Source organism: Danio rerio, chromosome 8 (genome assembly GCF_052040795.2).
Source record: "Danio rerio strain M-AB ecotype USA chromosome 8, GRCz13ab, whole genome shotgun sequence".
Lineage (NCBI taxonomy): Eukaryota > Metazoa > Chordata > Actinopteri > Cypriniformes > Danionidae > Danio > Danio rerio.
In genome coordinates this window covers 3,097,501-3,116,039 of record NC_141028.1, presented here as the reverse complement: position 1 = coordinate 3,116,039, position 18,539 = coordinate 3,097,501, and the positions used below count along the sequence as shown (strand labels likewise).

General features: G+C 39.5%; 2 protein-coding genes and 1 long non-coding RNA gene across 11 annotated transcripts in view; 2 read left to right on the top strand and 1 right to left on the bottom strand.

The window, feature by feature from the left end:
• Positions 1–18,539, top strand: part of pi4kab (phosphatidylinositol 4-kinase, catalytic, alpha b) — a 151,871-nt gene that overhangs the window by 36,968 nt on the left and 96,364 nt on the right. For all 7 annotated transcript variants that reach the window (NM_001441535.1, NM_001441534.1, NM_001441539.1 and 4 more), the window contains 5 exon segments: positions 643–738; positions 2,333–2,516; positions 7,623–7,726; positions 9,644–9,812; positions 9,905–9,955. In NM_001441535.1, the coding sequence (NP_001428464.1) occupies positions 643–738; positions 2,333–2,516; positions 7,623–7,726; positions 9,644–9,812; positions 9,905–9,955 (604 nt within the window).
• Positions 14,391–16,183, top strand: LOC147842499 (uncharacterized). The gene is made up of 2 exons (XR_015497523.1): positions 14,391–15,265; positions 15,310–16,183. It is a non-coding gene; the product is annotated as an uncharacterized LOC147842499 (long non-coding RNA).
• serpind1 (serpin peptidase inhibitor, clade D (heparin cofactor), member 1) overlaps positions 15,831–18,539 on the bottom strand; it is a 20,067-nt gene continuing 17,358 nt past the window's right edge. For 2 of the 3 annotated variants that reach the window (XM_087262888.1, XM_087262889.1), the window contains exon 5: positions 15,831–18,539. This exon is cut by the window's right edge and continues 2,395 nt beyond it. The gene's annotated coding sequence lies outside the window, so the exon portion shown is untranslated. The other variant, XR_015496883.1, reaches the window with a different exon arrangement.

The following is an 18,539-nucleotide window of genomic DNA, read 5'->3' as shown; positions in this document are numbered from 1 at the left end:
CAATAGACAACAAGATGCTGAGCCCCGCCCCCGATACACACTCGGGCCCCGTTTACACGAACACGTCTTATTATTAAAATGGCATTTTATAATGAAAATGATCCACATCCACACCGTGCATTTCTGAACAGCCCTCCGTCCTCTGAAAACGCACATCACGTGACCACATACACACACAAGTGGTGCTCACTTCACTGTCACAGCCACACGCTTCTCTCTCAGAGCTCCATGAGACAGAGGAGCAGTGCACGTCTTTATCAAGGATGTACCGCTGGATCGCGTCTCAGTTGTTAAACGTGATATTCAGACATCCCAAGTGTCCCGGAAGTTTCGGGAGTCTCTGTGCATTTGCAGGACTCATAATGCCCGCAAACAAGTGATAATCTTATGGAAATTGCACGTCTCCCTCCCGGTCCTCAAATAAGTCACGCACCCTTCTCACCCCCGGATCCCTCCTCGCTCTTCAGACACGTCACGCGCAGTCTATCATGTCACATTGGTCGACATCGCTCAACCCTAATAAGCTGATTCAGAAATCACGTTGCATTCACTCGAATATGAGTGCATGTAAACATTCTTCTGTGATTGTTTGTTTGTTTGTGCGTGTGTGTGTGTGTGTGTGCGCGTGTGTGTGGTCTGCAGATGTCTGAAAGCTGGTCTCACTATGGATCCTGTTATCGTGGAGGCGTTCTTAGCCAGCCTGTCAAATCGGCTCTACATCTCACAGGAGAACGACAAGTGAGGACGCAAACAATGTCTGTCTGTCTTTGACTATCCGTCTGTCTGTCACTATCCGTCTGTCTGTCTGTCCAATCATCTGTCTAGCCCTCTGTTTCTGTGTTTCTCTCTATCTGTGTTTCTGTCTGTCTGTTCGCTATCTATCTGTCTATTCGTCTGTTTGACTATGTCATCTGTCTGTCCAAACATCTGTCTAGCCCTCTGTTTCTGTCTGTCAATTTGTCTGTCTGTCTGTTAATTCATCTGTCAATTTGTCTGTCTGTTTGTCTGTCTGTCTGTCTGTCTGTCTGTCTGTCTGTCTGTCTGTTTGTCTATCGGTTAATTCATCTGTCTGTCTGTCTGTCAGTCTGTTTGTCTGTCTGTCTGTCTGTCTGTTAATTCATCTGTCAGTTTGTCTGTCTAGCCTTTTATCTCTGTGTTTCTGTCTACCTGTTTGTCCAATCGTCTGTCTAGCCATCTGTCTCTGTGTTTTTGTCTGTCTGTCTGTTCATCTGTCTGTTTATTCATCTAATCGTCTGTCTCCGTGTTTCTGTCTGTCTGTCCGTCTAGCCGTCTAGCCATCTGTCTAGTCGTCTGTCTGTCCATCTGTTTATTCATCTGTCTAGAGGTCTGTCTATGTGTTTCTGTTTGTCTGTCCGTCCAATCGTTTGTCTGTCCAACTGTTTGTCTGTCTGTCTGTCTGTCTGTCTGTCTGTCTGTTAATTCATCTGTCAGTTTGTCTGTCTAGCCTTCTATCTCTGTGTTTCTGTCCACCTGTCTGTCTAATCGTCTGTCTAGCCATCTGTCTCTGTGCTTTTGTCTGTCTGTCTGTTCATCTGTCTGTTTATTCATCTAATCGTCTGTCTCCATGTTTCTGTCTGTCTGTCCGTCTAGCCGTCTAGCCATCTGTCTAGTCGTCTGTCTGTCCATCTGTCTATTCATCTGTCTAGAGGTCTGTCTATGTGTTTCTGTTTGTCTGTCCGTCCATTAGTTTGTCTGTCCATCTGTTTGTCTGTCTGTCTGTTTATCAGTCTCTCTTTCCTTTTGCTTGTCTATCCGTCTGTTCATCAGTCTGTCTTTCCTTCTGCTTGTCTGTCCGTCTGTTGTCCTTTTATTTGTCTGTCTGTCTGTACATCCGTCCATTTGTCTGTCCATTTGTTTGTCTGCTTGTCTGTATTTTAATCAGTCTGTCTTTCCTTCTGTTTGTCTGTCTGTCCATACGTCCATCTTTTTGTTTGTCCATCTGTTTGTCTGTTTGTCTGTCTGTTTATCAGTCTGTCTTTCCTTCTGTTTGTCTGTCTATCCATCTGTTTGTTTGTCTGTCTGTCTATCTGTCCATACGTCCATCCTTTTGTTTGTCCATCTGTTTGTCTGCTGTCCTTCTATTTGTCTGTCTTTCTGTCTGTCTGTATGTCCATCCGTTTGCCTGTCCATCTGTTTGTCTGTCTGTCTGCTGTCCTTCTATTTGTCTGTCTTTCTGTCTGTCTGTATGTCCATTCGTTTGTCTGTCCATCTGTTTGTCTGTTCTTCCATTTGTCTGTCCATTTGTCTATCTGTCCATCCATCCATCCATCCATCTGTCTCTCTGACCGCACTGTTTTGTGTGTGTTTTCAGAGAGGCCCATCTGATCCCCGATCACACCATCCGCGCTCTGGGACACATCGCTGTGGCCATGCGGGACAGTCCTAAAGTGATGGAGCCCATCCTGCAGATCCTGCAGCAGAAGTTCTGCCAGCCGCCCTCCCCGCTAGACGTGCTGATTATAGACCAGCTGGGCTGCATGATTATCACAGGCAATGTAAGGCTCTGACACACTAAATAATTACAGCTGTTCACTGCGCAAAGCTGCAGCATCTATTTTCAGTGGATTTAGTCTAGGGGAAAATCTAACATTGCAAAATTTAGTTATTCTGCGAATTTATATTGCGATATGAACACAATTTCACCACATGACTTGAAAATCTCTATTTGGAAAGAATTGATCAGTTTAAGATTGCTTGGGAAGATTCTGTATGTGAGTGCATCTATAGAAAATATAATAAACAATTTATTGTACAAGCATAGATGAAGCAAGCAATGAAGAAATATATACAAGTGAAATAAACAGCGTTTTCTTGTTTTTTCCGAGGAGTCTAACAGTATTCAGGTATACAGTAATGCAAAACAATACTGCTTAGCTTTCATTGTATAAATAATTCCATAAAATGAACTGTTATTATGAAAATTAAACATAACATAATGTTACAAATAGTATGAATGCTTTTTAAATCCTGCGATGATGTTGCAAATGATCACTTTGCAATATCGATGCTGAAACCGTACAGTATATTGTGCATCCCTAAGTCTTGTCTCAGGTTTTCATTTAATGGAAGCAATGGAAAATAAATGTACCTATTTGTCTCAAAATTCTGATTTTATTTTTCATTTTGCATCTTGCAAGTTTACATCTTGGTTTACATGTAAGATATGACTTTAAATCTCATAATGAGTTTACATCTCTCCAGTCTTATGGAGTTGCAAAAAAGTCAGAATTGTGGGAATCTGCAAACTTGCAATTGTAAGAAATAAAGTACTAATTCTGACTTTCAGATGTAAAACTTCAGACTTGTGATGCTGTGTTCACACCAGACGCGGAACGCGCGGATAAATCGCGCTATTCGCGTGTAAATAGCCGCGTGAACATTTGAGGGTACTCGCTTCATTCGCGTGTCAAATTCACTTCAGAACAGACGCGGATTCGCGTGATGGGCAGGGCTTCTGTCTGGCCCGTGACTCTAGCTTCATAGCTAAAGGTCTAACATGGATTTTATGAAGAAAATAACAGTGTTTATGTGCTTTATGAAGGATGATAAACAGCGTCGATACGTTTAGAGCCGTGTCTGAGTCCACTACATGCTTTCAGAGGTGCATCCAGCTCTTTAAGCTCATAGACTCCTCCAGAAACTGAACCTGGATGACGGAGGTTTTCAGCGGTGCTTCTGACTGAGCCCAGCCCAGTTTGATGAACTTCTTGTCGGTTTCTGCTGGGGGATTTCCCCTGGGACACCGACAACAAGCGATACGTCACAATCACGCCCCCACAAGAGCAAGCTTCTGATTGGTTAACGCGGCGCGAATGTCGGCTGAAGTTCAGATTTTTGAACTCAAGTGATTCGCGTGAAACGCGTATTAATCGCGTCAAACAAGCAAAACGCTCAATTTGCGCCACGCCATTCGCGAATATCACGCCATTCGCACCGCGCCATTCGCGCATTTCGCGTCATTCGCGCTGCGCCATTCGCGTGTATCGCGCCACAGAATGTCTATTCGCGCGTTTGCATTGACTTAAAATGTAAATCACTCGCGCTTGACGCACGTTCCGCGTCTGGTCTGAATGCAGCATGAGGGGTACATACAGAACTGAAGATGTAAACAGAATTGTGAGATTGACAACTGTGACTATTTCATCCACTTTTTCTACAAGTATAGCTGAATTGCAATAAATATTATCTGAACTGTGAGATAGCCTATAAAGTTGCAGTGTGTTGAAGCAAAGTTGCAATTCTGATTTCAGACCTGCCAATGTGCAAGGTGCAAATTCAGGACTGAAGATGTAAACTCCAGAACTTTACAGGCTCATTCTGAAAACATAGCGCTATATACATTTCTGGAAGACGTGAATTATGTAGCCAGAAGTACGTATGGCTGCATTTGGTCTTTAAAATGAACGCTAGTGGGTAGTATGACGCTTTTCCTTACCTCCGTATGGACGGCTCTTCCACGGTTACCAGTTTGTCTAGTGGCTCGCTGCATACGTTGGTGGACTTGTAACGCGGAGCGAAGTTGACCGTGATGACGGGGTTTGAGTTCGGTGAAGAAACGTTCCAGTAAGACAAAAACAGGAGCCAAAAAATGTAATTAAAAAAGTAAATAACAGGGTGAGAATGTGGTAAAATCTAAAAACCTGGTAAATATGAGGCTTTTTCTGGATCGCTTTTTAAAACTGTTTGTTGTGTTTAGGGAAGTCAGGTCTATTTGTGCTTTTGAAAACACTATCGGTTGGTTTTGGTAAGGAGAAGGGTCGGTTGTCAGTCAGTCAGTTGACAGCGCACTCTGATTCATTTACATGAGAACAGCAGGCACTAATGGCACTTATGAGAAAATGTGATATCTGAAAAAGCGTACACAGCGGCCTCTAGTGGATTCGTAAAAACAAAAACGGCAAAATCGTACCTCCTGGGACGTATTTGGTGCTCTCCAGAAATGTATACAGGGGTACATTTTCAGAATGAGCCTGGCTTGGGAAAAGTTGCAGTTTTGGAACACAAAGCTTTTTTTGAAATAGCAAGATGTGAACTAAGAATTGAGAGAGAAGTCTATACCTTTATAACCTCTAGAAAGTACATTTGCAACTGCAAGAAAATGTTGCAATTATGAAAAAAGGCTGAATTGCCTGAGCATATAAACCCACAATTGCTATCCAGTGCTCAGCATAAACGAGTACACCCCATTGTGAAAATGAACAGTTTTATCCATTTCTCAGTGATTATCGGTCATATATTTTGGTGCCTTTAAACAAAACACATTTGTTGAACAGATATATTCATTAAAATAATATTTTAATCACAGAAATAGAAAGATAAGACATTTAAATTCTTGAAAAAAATACAAACTACAAAATTTTATGAATGTTTTTGTTTCTGTTTTGCTTGGTTTAAAAAATAAATAAGAAAGAATATTTTTCCCTAACATATTAATTTAAGTGTACTCATTTTGCAGTGTTATTATTGCAGCGTTATGCCACAGCCATGTCACCCTGCAGCCCAAGACCGGTTACTCACCGAAGCTAAGCAGGGCTGAGCCTGGTCAGTAGCTGGATGGGAGACCACTAGGGAACACTATGTTGCTGTTGGAAGTGGTGTTAGTGAGGCCAGCAGGGGGCGCTCAACCTGCGGTCTGCGTGAGTCCTAATACCCCAGTAAAAGTGAAGGGGACACTACACTGTCAGTGGGCGCCGTCTTTCGGATGAGACGTTAAACCGAGGTCCTGACTCTCTGGGGTCATTAAAAATCCCATGGCACTTCTCGTGAAAGAGCAGGGGTGTAACCCCGGTGTCCTGGCCAATGTCCCTCTATCGGCCCATACGATCATGGCATCCCAATCATCCCCTTCCACCGAATTGGCTCTATCACTGTCTCTCCACTCCACCAATAGCTGGTGTGTGGTGAGCGCACTGGCGCCGTTGTCCTGTGGCTGCCGTCGCATCATCCAAGTGGTGCTGCACACTGGTGGTCATTTTGTTAGATTAGGTCCAGATTTGGTCAGTACTGACTAATCTAATGTATATGCGCAAATATAATATTGTAAAGCTTCCTATAGAAATACTCATTTAAGTAAGAGATTTGTGAGGGTGTATATTTGCTGAGCACTGTACATAAAATTGTAATTCTGGCTTTTTCTTCAGAAATTCAGATGTTACCTTTTTTTCAAACTCATGCACAGAATAACGATTTCATGGATCAGGTGTGATGGAAACTGTACTTTATTTGCAAGTTATTACGCAATTTTCACATTTTTGTGTAGGGATGCACCGAATATTCGGCAACCGAAATTATTCGGCCGAAAATAGAAAAAAAAAGCCATTTCGGTGTTCGGCCGAATAAGTAAAAAGGCCGAATAAATTTTGCCGAACAATGACGCTTTTAATGACGCGATCAAATAACCCGCGTAGAGTGAGAGGCGCGCGCTTTATGCAGCAAACATGTCAGCAGTGTGGAAGCGCTTTAAAGTGTAATTGAAAGAGGCAGAAACGGCCGTTTGCAGACACTGTTCTGCTGAATTGTCCAGAGAAACGTTCTCTGTCTTCTCGCCCCCTTTGAGCAGATAACAAGAGAGATAAGCTCATCTGTGGCATCATACATTTACTTGCAGCACTAAAGCGTTTTTTAAACAAAGAGGCTGACACAGACCACGGGGTGAAAACAGCTAAAAGTGCGCTCTTAGAAGCTGTCAGGGCACGATTTAGTCAGGCGGACTCAGAACACCTGTACTTCATCGCGACTGTGCATGATCCGCGATATACAAGATCATTACTTGGATATGGGAAAAAAGCTGCGCACACGAGAAATGATCCAGGCCGAGTTGGACTTGGGAAAGCCGCTAGGTATTGGAGACGGTCAGGTGATGCACAGCGCAGGAGATGAAAACAGCGCAGAGAGTAAACGGGCTCGTACTACAGATGAGCCGCGCACCGACAGCCGACAGCGAGAGACTGTTTAGTGCTGCATCTCATGTCATCGATGAGAAGAGGAACCGACTTTCATGCGAGACAGCAGAGAAGCTACTTTTTATAAAGAAGAACCTGCCACTTTTCCTGAAGAAGTAGGCTAAGTAGGCTTATGTCTTGGACAGTTATTCATTTGTTGTCATCCACATTTTTTGCACCATTCAATGCACATTTGTTGTTGTAGACATAGTTACATTCTTTCAGCAGTCAGTTATAGGCCTAACATAGGCTATTCAAGAAGGGGGGCTTCAAAGATGGCCAAATAAAAATATTTTTTTATTTTACTAATTTATTTATTTTAAGTTATATTGTGCTTTGTTTGTATATTATCTGCTGGAATGTTAAAAAAAATGTTCAGTGTTATTTTTGAAATTGTATTTTTGTTATTTGATTTATTTCTCTTAAAAGCAACACAAAATAGTAAAAAGATAGTTTTTACTGTTTAATTATTGTAATGGTGAAAAAATTGGCAAACTAAATGAAAAAAAAAGCAAAACACCGCATTCGGTATTTGGCCTTCGGCCAAGCAATTCATTATTATTCGGCTTCGGCCAAGAATTTCATTTCGGTGCATCCCTATTTTTGTGCTATTTTGAATGTAAAAATCTTGCTAGCGTGTGGTTTGTGTTTTTCCTCCAGCAATACATCTATCAGGAGGTGTGGAACCTGTTCCAGCAGATCAGTGTTAAAGCCAGTAATGTGGTTTATTCTGCTACTAAAGACTACAAAGACCACGGCTACAGGTGCGCGACCTCATCTGTCAATCATTCATTCAGTTCTTAGAGAGACTTCAGATTAGGTTTTATGCAATGAAATAATTTTAAATAATAATCATTTTTTATCCCATTACAGATTTATAGATATTTGTAAGACCCTTGAAGCATCATCAATAAAATATCTATATACAGTTGAAGTCAGAATTATTAGCCCCCTTTTGATTTTTTTTCTCTATTTTTAATTATTTTCCAAATTATGTTTGACAGAGCAAGGAAATTTTCACAGTATGTCTGATAATATTTTTTCTTCTGGAGAAAGTCTTATTTGTTTTATTTCGGCTAGAATAAAAGCAGTTTTAAGTTTTTTAAAAGCCATTTTAGGGACAAAATTATTAGCCCCTTTAAGCTTTTTGTTCTTTGATAGTCTTCAGAACAAACCATCGTTATACAATAACTTGCCTAATTACCCTAACCTGCCTAGTTCACCTAGTTAAGCCTTTAAATGTCACTTTAAGCTGTATAGAAGTGTCTTGAAGAATATCTAGTCAGATATTATTTACTGTCATCATGACAAAGAAAAAATAGTCAATTATTAGAAATAAGTTATTAAAACTATTATGTTTAAAAATGTGTTGAAAAAATCTGCTCTCCGTTAAACAGAAATTAGGGGAAAAATAAACAGGGGGCTAATAATTCTGAGTTCAACTGTATTTGTATTTATTTGTGTTTTTAACCATTTAAACACTTATGTTTTGTGTCATTTTGCTCCCAGTAACGTACCTTTAGGTGTCATAAATATTATATAAGAAGTTAATTTCATGTCAAAAAAGCTTTTGTGAAATATATTTAGTTTTTCCCTCTATCTCATACATTTTTCTGCATTATTTTTTTATAAAATAAATTTTTTCATATCTTGGAAATGCACCACGTTTAGAAAAATGCATTTTTCATAAACCTGCCTGCATTTAAGTGGGTATAAAACATGAACGCATGAAGATATAATTCTTTTTCTTGTCGGCTTAGTCCCTTTATTAATCAGGGGTCGCCACAGCGGAATGAACCGCCAACTTATCCAGCATATTTTTTATGTAGCGGATGCCCTTCCAGATGCAACCCAGTACTGGGAAACACCCATACGATCATACACTATGAACAATTTAGTTTATCAATTCCCCTATAGCGCATGTTTGGACTGGGAAACTGGAGCAACCAGAGGAAACCCACGCCAACACGGGGAGAACATGCAAACTCCACATAGAAATGCCAACTGACCCAGCTGAGGCTCGAACCAGTGACCTTCTTGCTGTGAGGTGACAGTGCTACCCACTGCGCCACCATGCCGCCAATGTGAATATATAATAATATGTTTTTTAAATTTGAAAGCTATAAGGTTGGTTCATTAAATAATGGAACAAAATCAATGCCGAATGTATTGAAATAAAAAGCTTGTTGAATAGTACTAACTAAAAAAAAATACAATAAATTAACAACTGCGTGCATTTTCATGACTTTAATTGTCAGGGTTTGTAATTTTAGGTCATTTGCTGTTTATTTAAGCTGTGAATATTTCAATTCAAAACACAATTTCATTCTTCAATTCAATACTTCATATTCAACTTCTAGATTTCACTTCCACAATATTCAGTCCTGTTTAAAAATATGAATTTGAATATTTAAAAAGCAATTTTCAATTCATTATATTTTGGTTAAAAAATTAGCTTCCATAAATTCAGTGGCTCAAATTCGACTGTTAAAATTCAACGTTACATCTGAGAGCTGCAGGAAAAGCAAAAGCAGTGGCTGGAAACTTAAAAGAAAAAAAACGCTGGCAGGGAAAGGGTTAAGTTATGCTATATTTCATCAGCAATGACAGTTTTATATAACTTTGATTCTGTTTGGAAATGGATTTTGAATGCATCACTAAGGTTAAGATCTGCTTTTCAGGCATTGCTCTCTGGCTGTGATAAACGCGCTGGCCAATATCGCAGCTAACCTGCAGGGGGAGCCGCTGGTGGACGAGCTGCTGGTCAACCTGCTGGAGCTGTTCGTTCAGCTGGGTCTGGAGGGGAAAAGAGCCTGTGAACGCGCCAGTGACAAAGGACCAGCCCTCAAGGTCAACCTCTTCCTCTGCTTACACTTACTAGAAGAATATTAGAGGATATTTAGATCCTGAATGCTGATATTTAGTTTGTTTTTCTTCTCTAGGCGTCTAGCAGTGCTGGTAATCTGGGTGTCCTCATCCCTGTTATTGCTGTGGTAAGACACACAGTATCTCACAATTTTATATGCAGTTGAAAAGGTCTTTAAAATGTGCATTTTTTTTAGGGTGCTTTCACACTTGGTTCATTTGCCTGGACTGTACCCAAGTTCGATTGTCTCCCCTTTCCACCTTCTCGATTGGTTTGTGTTCACACTGGCTGTTTCTCAATATGCGTTCTTGTCTGTACTTGCGTTCTTGTGTCCTCGTTAAACGACATCAACCGTCGCCAAAGTACTGTTCCAATTCAAAGTTTACATCTTGCCAAGTACAGATGAAATTCCCGGATGTGTACTTGCTCTGCCCCTTTGGTCAAAGGATGCATTGAGAGGTGACTTGTGTGAACTTGCGAAGCTCAGGTATCCCAGAATGCATTGCAGCGTAACCAGCAAGCACTAATGGCGGAGGAGGAAACCTGCACGGTTTTAAAAATACTCCTTTACTGTGTCACAAAATACAGTTCTAAGAGTTTTTCAGGCGAGAATGTCGTTGTTTTAAACTCGAATCGGCAGTTTATTCACAAAGATAGCGCTTCTTTAACGATGTGGCTCAGCTTATGCGTACTCCGACTCCCAGCCTGCCAGCGGGAGCTCCGTCATCAGCTCCCCCACCAGAGCAGCTTTACTTCGGCCAGGCCATCTCGGACGTACCGCTAGACCTCATCACTCCATTGTAGCTAAAACATGATATTTAATTCATCTTGTGAATATCTAACGGACAGTTTTTTTTGTCTTATAAATCTATTATTTGTTCTCAGGTGTGTTATTTTGGCAGTGTTATTTTGTTACCTTTTATAATTGTCTTTAATTATGTTACCGTGTTGTACGCTGTTTGTCTTTTACCAAATTGTTTGACGTAATCTTTATTTCTTATCGTGTATGTCTTTATTTCTTATTGTGTGTATAATTACTAGTGTAGTTTACTAAATCTTATAATCAAAGACACGTGTCTGTGTATAATAACTCATTTTAATTCACATTTATATGAATATATGTGTACATTTTCTTAAATCAAAAACGTAGATTTATAATATCAATATAATATTAATTAAACCATTTTATTATTAACGTACAGTGAAACTGATGAATCCATGGTGAGGTAAGTGACGTTATAAAGTACACTGCTGTTCCATTTAAAGAAGTACCCGACTTGTGTCCTCGCGTCCTCGAGAGTTCGTTCTTCCAAGTCTGAGCTTGGCAAGTCTGAACTTCCAAGGACGCAAGTCCGAACTTTGTGTACTTGGTATTGAGAAACAGCCACTGTCTTTTTTCCTTCTGAACCCAGCTACGCTTGCGTCATCGAGCTGCTGTTTTGTTTACGGCTGTTGCTAGGTGACGGTCATGAAAGCAATTGGAAAGACGTCCGCTCATCGCGGTCATTCTGCTTTAACTGAAGCTTTAGTTTTGGACATACAGAAAGCGACTCGTGTCCGCGTTCAGATCATCACACAGTGTCTGCAGAAGCTGTTTTTGGAGGATACAAGCAGACATCACTGTGTTTGCCCGGGCTCAGTCCCGCTTGTTACCAAGGTACAATACGTGACACACACGAACGAACGTTATGAAAACAATAGTTTGTTGTACAGTTGGCGGTTTACTTCCGTTATATGGCACGATTGCGCATTCACATCAGAAGTAAACCGTACCAGAGTTCGCATGAACCATACCCCAGACCACCTCTTTCAGGCGGACTCGGGTACGGTTCACAGGGTTGTGCACCCGAGTTCAGAAGACACTTTCACACTAGCTAAATTAACCGTACTATGACGTCAAAAGAACTTGGGTGCGTACCTAAAGTGCCAGTGTGAAAGCACCCTTATTTGATGTTAGACATATTTTTATTCGATGTCTCAACTGACACATGAAGAAAGGGCAGGACATAAAGTAGCTCCTCCCCTTTTAAAAACCAGCCAATAGCGTTTCCCTTTATCACAGCTCTTCTAGTGAGAGTGGTTGAGTTCGAGCGCGTCAAATAAACAGCCAATGATAAGAAGGGGGCGGGGCATGTCAGACACTTATGAGCATTTGATTGGTCAAGAGATTTGATGAGAAGCTGAAGTATGAGGTTAGGTGAAAAAAACTGTTGATTCATTTAGTTAAAAGGGACTAACTGCAGACTTTTAAATCAGTTTTATATCCTCTAAACATGAATTTTATCTTAACACACTAGTTTATAGATATTAATATAACTAATATACTGATTTCATGGCTGCTTTAAATGGATTAATTCACCAAAAAAAGTAAATTCTATAATTTACTCGTTACCTCGAGTTGTTTCAGTTCCTTATGATTTTTATGATGCGCACTAGGGATGCCACAATTGTCAATATAATATTGAACCGTTTGGTACGACATCCAAGGTTCATTACGCGCTTGTGAACTGCGTTTTTTCCGGTTTTACTTTTTAATAATTTATGTGCCTTTTATATCTCTCCGAATTGACTGTGTGTGCCTGTAAGTTTAAAGCTGAGATGAGGAAACTCCTCCCTAAATATTTAATCACTACTATGCTCTAAAGTTAGGGGGCGCTTAACCATCATGCACACTTTAACATGGCAAGCAGCTGTGAAGTGAGGCAACAGTATGAGAAAAAATCGTTCAAATCTGCGGTGTGAGGACATTTCGGTTTTGCCGTTGAGTATAATGCCAGTGAAAGATAAAACTGTGAGCAAACAATGTGTGCAAGCATTGTTTCACACGTATATACTTATAAAAAGGATGCACTTCCAACATGACTGCACATCTACGTGAATTAGCATGTGGCTAATATGCTTATAGTATAAATTAGCATGTTGCTAGTATGATTAGTTTGATTGTTAGTATGTTGCTAGTATAGATTGGTAAGTTGTTAGTATGTACAATGTAAAGTCAATGGCAGTTTTTTACAATGGAAGTCTATGGGACAGTTGCTAAGGTGTCGTAAGTGGTTGCTAGGGTGTGGCTACTAAGTTGAAAGGTCATCAGCGATTGGCATATTGGTAGACTGAGTTAAATGAGCCCAATCTTAAGTCTGCATGACAGTCTGGTGCAAAGTTATGAGGTCACAAAGTGTGGTTCAATGTTAAGTCAATGGGATTTTTCCGAAATTTCCGGGAAAGTTTTGGGGAAAACTGTTGGATCAGTTGGAAAAGATATAGCAGCTTTATTCAGTATAGTGTGGAGGTTTAGAGTTACTTTGGTGTTTGTAGTATGAACGGTCTAGGACAGGGGTCACCAACCTTTATGAAACTGAGAGCTACTTCTTGGGTACCGATTAATGTGGAGGGCTACCAGTTTGATAAACACTTCTCAAATAACAAATTTGCTCAGTTTACTTTTAATTATACTTTATGTTTTTGGTAATAATTAATGATATTCATCCATGTGAAGACACTGATCATGTTAATGATCCTCACAAAAGTTATCAACAATGAATTAACTGGGTCGGAAATACCCTGTATTTAATGTATCAATGTGCAACACTTTATTTTTATATATCTCTATTTATGCAAATATTTACATTTTTAAATAATTACTTCTATATTAGATGAAGCTTACTGGTAAGTGGCGCTATGGTGAGCTATTTTTATGTTTTATTTACCATGTTGGTGACCCCTGGTCTAGGAGAAGACGAGAGAAGAATAATAAGTTTATGTAGTGTAACAGAATGTCGCTTTCTTAAGCCACCATAATAAGAATAAATAAGAATAAAAAAAGTGTATTTTATTTCTGGTAATAATTAATACCCCCTAAATTGCCATAAAACAGTTATTTTACTATAAATACAATGAATACAATAAATATAATGGCTTTATTATTGCACTTCTGAGTGTGCCTCACACAGGTGAGTGGGCTTGACAAACCACCTGTTGTAAACATACTCTTTTGTCTCTCTGACACTTTAACCCACAAGTGCACCAGTTTTCACATTTGTACCAGAAACTTTCTTACAATCACTCCATATCTCTATAAAAAAAGCAATGTGCATTTCTGTGTTTCTCACACAGGTGAGTGGGCTTGACAAACCACCTGTAGAAACACTCTCTCTTTCTCTCTATGTAGAAAACTCTCCCTCCTACTCAAGCACATAATTCTCCGAGCAATAACAGTTTCTTTGTATAAATATCACTTCTTGTGTGTATTGCCTCTTCTTATTATGGCTAATTGACTAAATGTAAATGTAAATAAATACTTATTTACCTTCATCACCACTGATTTGTTGGTCACATTAAAAAAAGCAAAGTTAAAAGTAGCATATTTTTTGGGTTGGTGGCACAGTGGCTCAGTGGTTAGCAAGAAAGTTGCTGGATCGAGTCCCGGCATGGCTAGTTGGCATTTCTACATGCTGTTACAGCCAAAACATAACTTTGTGTGCATATTATAGGCTTTGCATAAAGTGTTGAGCTCCACCCTGCTCTCTCTCTCTCTCTCTCTCTCTCTCTCTCTCTCTCTCTCTCTCTCTCTCTCTCTCTCTCTCTCTCTCTCTCTCTCTCACACACACACACACACACACCCGACTCAGGTTAATTAGCTTCCAGCTGCTAATCGTTGTGATCCTGCTTGAGTCGGAGTGGCTTGGCTTTAAATACTGGCTTCTGAAGCTAGTGAGCTGAGGAGCATTTCTCTTGGTCGTCCGGTCTTTGTGATATTGTTCACTTGTAGTTTTGTTGTGTGGTGATTATTGTTCACAAGTGTTTATTGTAGTTGAAATTTTGAATTTAAATTGAATATTCATTGTTTTGTGTACTTCAAAGTGTGCCTAAAGCGCGAGTGCCTTGTTTTAATTTGTATATCTTTTTTTTTTTTTTGCCTGTTTATGGTTGAGAGAGGAAGCTCAGGGAAGTTTGTGTTGTTGATTTTCATCTTTGATTTTTGCATTAGGTAAGCTAGTCCTCTGAACTTTTAGTTAGCTGTTTTCTGTTTGTTGTTTTAGGCTTTACTCGCTCAGTTTTGACATAGTTTCTGTTAAATCTCTATATTTGTATTAAATAAATCCTTATGATTGTGTTTTCTAAACTTGTGTTGACTCTACACTCTGGGGCTGAGGATTGAAGTGTGTTCTCCTCGTATTGAATTAGTTCTAATTCAATATTATTTACCAAATTTTGGTCTTCTTTGTTACACCTTTTCAGCAAAAACCCCTAGACTTAATAAGGCCGTAAAAATACACATGCGCTATATGTGAATAAGCTCAATTGACCCTTCGCTAAGCCACGCCCAAAAACCACCATCCACCAATCGTGGCTTAACATGCGCTATATGTGAATTGAATAAACTCAATTGGCCCTAGTGTGTGTGTGTGTGTGTGTGTGTGTGTGTGTGTGTGTGTGTGTGTGTGTGTGTGTGTGTGTGTGTGTGTGTTTCCCAGTAATAAGTTGTGGCTGGAAGGGCATGCGCTGTATAAAACACATGCTGGAATAGTTGGCGGTTCATTCTGCTGTGGCGACCTCTGAAATAAGCCGAAGGAAAATGGCTGAGTGAATGTTCTGGGTCTGCTTCCCGTCTGACATAATATGCAAATGTTAACTGACAGAACAAAATGTTTTGCTATTCACTCCATTTAAATGATTTATGAGCTCTCTGCGGGTTAGCATGCATTTGGAGATCAAAAGGAAATTTGGCATGAGCGTGAAAATAACTAATCAAAGATTCTGCCTACATGAAGCTAGATAAAATCTTGCTTGGTTGAAGGATGTGTTTGGTTGAAGAATGCAAAAGCGCAGCCCTGTTTTGATTCGTAATGTCCAGAAGCCGTAATTAGATCTGATGCGCTGCTGGTTAGACTTTAGCTTTGCTGACAAATATTTACTTGGCTTGCAAAATGTCCTGCCGTGTCATTGATGTACTGGAGTGTTGTTTTTATTCACCCTTTGAACAGATTACTTCAATAAACCAGTCCTGTGATTCACTTTATTTGCAAACAACAGACTCTGCCTCCAGAATACACAGTTGATGAGCTCAAAATGTACAAAACTCTTCTTGCTTGCAACTTATTAAAGAAAACAACCATCCTTTTCACAGCATATCTGTGTTTTGCATACAGAGCTGGGTGGATTACTTAGGAATTGTACTTAGTGAAAGATTACTGATGGCATAAAATGTATATATACATATGTGTTTGTGTGTGTGTGTGTGTGTGTATATATAGATATGTGTACATACAGGTGAAGTCGGAATAATTAGACCCCTTTTGAATTTTTTTCTCTTTTTTTAAATATTTGCTAAATGATGTTGAACAGAGCAAGGAAATTTTCACAGTAATTACTATAATATTTTTTCTTCTGGAGAAAGTCTTACTTGTTTTATTTCGGCTGTATTAAAAGCAGTTTTTTAATTTTTTAAAACCATTTTAAGGTCAAAATTATTAGCCTCTTTAAGCAATTTTTGTGTTCGACCGTCTACAGAACAAACATAATTATACAGTAACTTGCCTAGTTAACCCAACTTTAACCAACTTAACCTTGTTAATTAACCCAGTTAAGCCTTTAAATGTCACTGTAAGCTGAAGAATATCTAGTAAAATATTATTTACTGTCATCATGACAAAGATAAAATAAATCAGTTATTAAAGCTAATATGATTAAAAATGTGTTGAGAAAATCTTCTCTCCGTTAAACATAAATTGGAGGAAAAAATGAACAGGGGGGCAAATAATTATGAATTCAACTGTATTTGTATATTGTAATATATTAAAATTGTATGGTAGTGTATTCAGATTACTTTTGGATTACACTTAGATTACTTTAATGTATAATTTTCTACCATTTCAAAAGACACAAAGAAGATATACTATTTATTTATAAGCAATTGTTTTCAACAGCTTCTTTTTTAATAAAGTGCAATGATGGACAGTTAACACTGTAAAATACTCACTATTATACCTTGCTGTTAAAGGTTCACGAAACCCTCGAGTACTTTTTATGTAGATTTGTGTGTGTTGAGCATCAGTTAAGACAATGTTCGCAACTGTCAGCTGTAATTGTAGGAAAAACTGGATCATTTTGAGCTTTTCTCAGCTCATTTCAGCTTCTGGGTTTAAAATGATTTTTGGAGCGGATCAAAATCGGCGACGGAGCGCAAAACTGCAAGTGCAAAGATGACACGTCGGTTTCTCATTATTATTCATAGCGGAGGTTCTTATCCTATGAGAAGAGCCGGCTGCTTAGTTGTTCATGACTGCACGTGCTTTCCGAAGGCAAGGCGGACCTGCCAGTGCCAAGCTGTGAGACGCTTTGATGATTGGGTGAGACCGCGCCCATGGACCCACGGCACACAGTATTTAGCTGTTCATGAAGGGTTGTATGTGTTTGTTTCCATGATCCACAGGGTTTGTTGCGTGTTTTTCCCCGCAATGCTGTCTGGGCCGATACAGCAAAGTTGTGTGTGTGCAGGAAGCATTTTTGTCGGTAGAGCAGTACGAGAATTGGAGAATGGCGGACGTCGTCTTTTATCAGGAGTTTGTTCACATTTAGACACATCACCGTGCTGCTGTGTTCACCTAAATCCTCAGATTACCAGCAGGGCTAATGGTTAAAATAGACAGGGCAAGAGACCTGCTGCACTGAGTCTGCATTCAGACCCGGGGATTGAGGGAGAAGTCCTCATTAACAGTGTTTATATGAACACCATTATCTTTATAATGATATAAATTGTGGTTATCTGTATATAAAATTATGAATAGCAAATGCAGCAGGGCATTAAATTACTGTTTATTTCTTTGCATGTAAACTTAGTAAACTATAAAATCATGCGTCTCCTCACGGTTTGTGTCTCATTTTGTTTGCTAACTGACAACACAACAGTTGTTTGCTCCCCTCTTTCTCCCCTGCTGGCCACGCCCACTCCTGCCCTCTGCTCGTGGAGCTCCACGCCCACTATGATGCATCTTTTGAAGAAATTCTGAGGTAGACCTGAACCGAAAGTGGGGGGTGTCATGGCCCTTTAGCGTTGTAAAATTAAATGATCACATATTATGATTTTTAAACATTCACTTCATATTACGTACATTTAGAAAACATTACCAACAATACTTTGAAAAACGTTAAATTCACAGTAATATCACCATCAAATTTTTCATCTGAAAAACGCTAGAAGTGTATTTACTGGAACAATAGCAGTGTCCCGTATCTGCCAAAAAAAACAAAAAAACAAAAACATTGAATCATCACAAGGAATTACATTTAAAAATAGTTGCGTATAAAATTTGCGTCTATTTGGGTTACATAGTTTTCATATGAAACAAACAAGAAAACCGTTTGTGTAATAATATCAATAAAGCCAATGTGTTTTAAATGCTGCTTATTCATTTAAAGTAAATCAGATTTATTGATATTATTACATAAATCTTGTTGTTATTGCTTATTATTGGCCACAGCCATGTCACCCTGCAGCCCAAGATCAGTTACTCGCTGAAGCTAAGCGGGGCTGAGCCTGGTCAGTAGCTGGATGGGAGACCACTAGGGAACACTAGGGGTCCGTTCTTCGTATGTGGATTACTCAGTTATCTGGATTTGGATATTGACGATTTGACATGATCCAGGATCGTTTCGTTCTTCAAAGCTGATCCGAGAGTTGTTGTCATGGCAACAGTTCTGCTAGCTCAAAC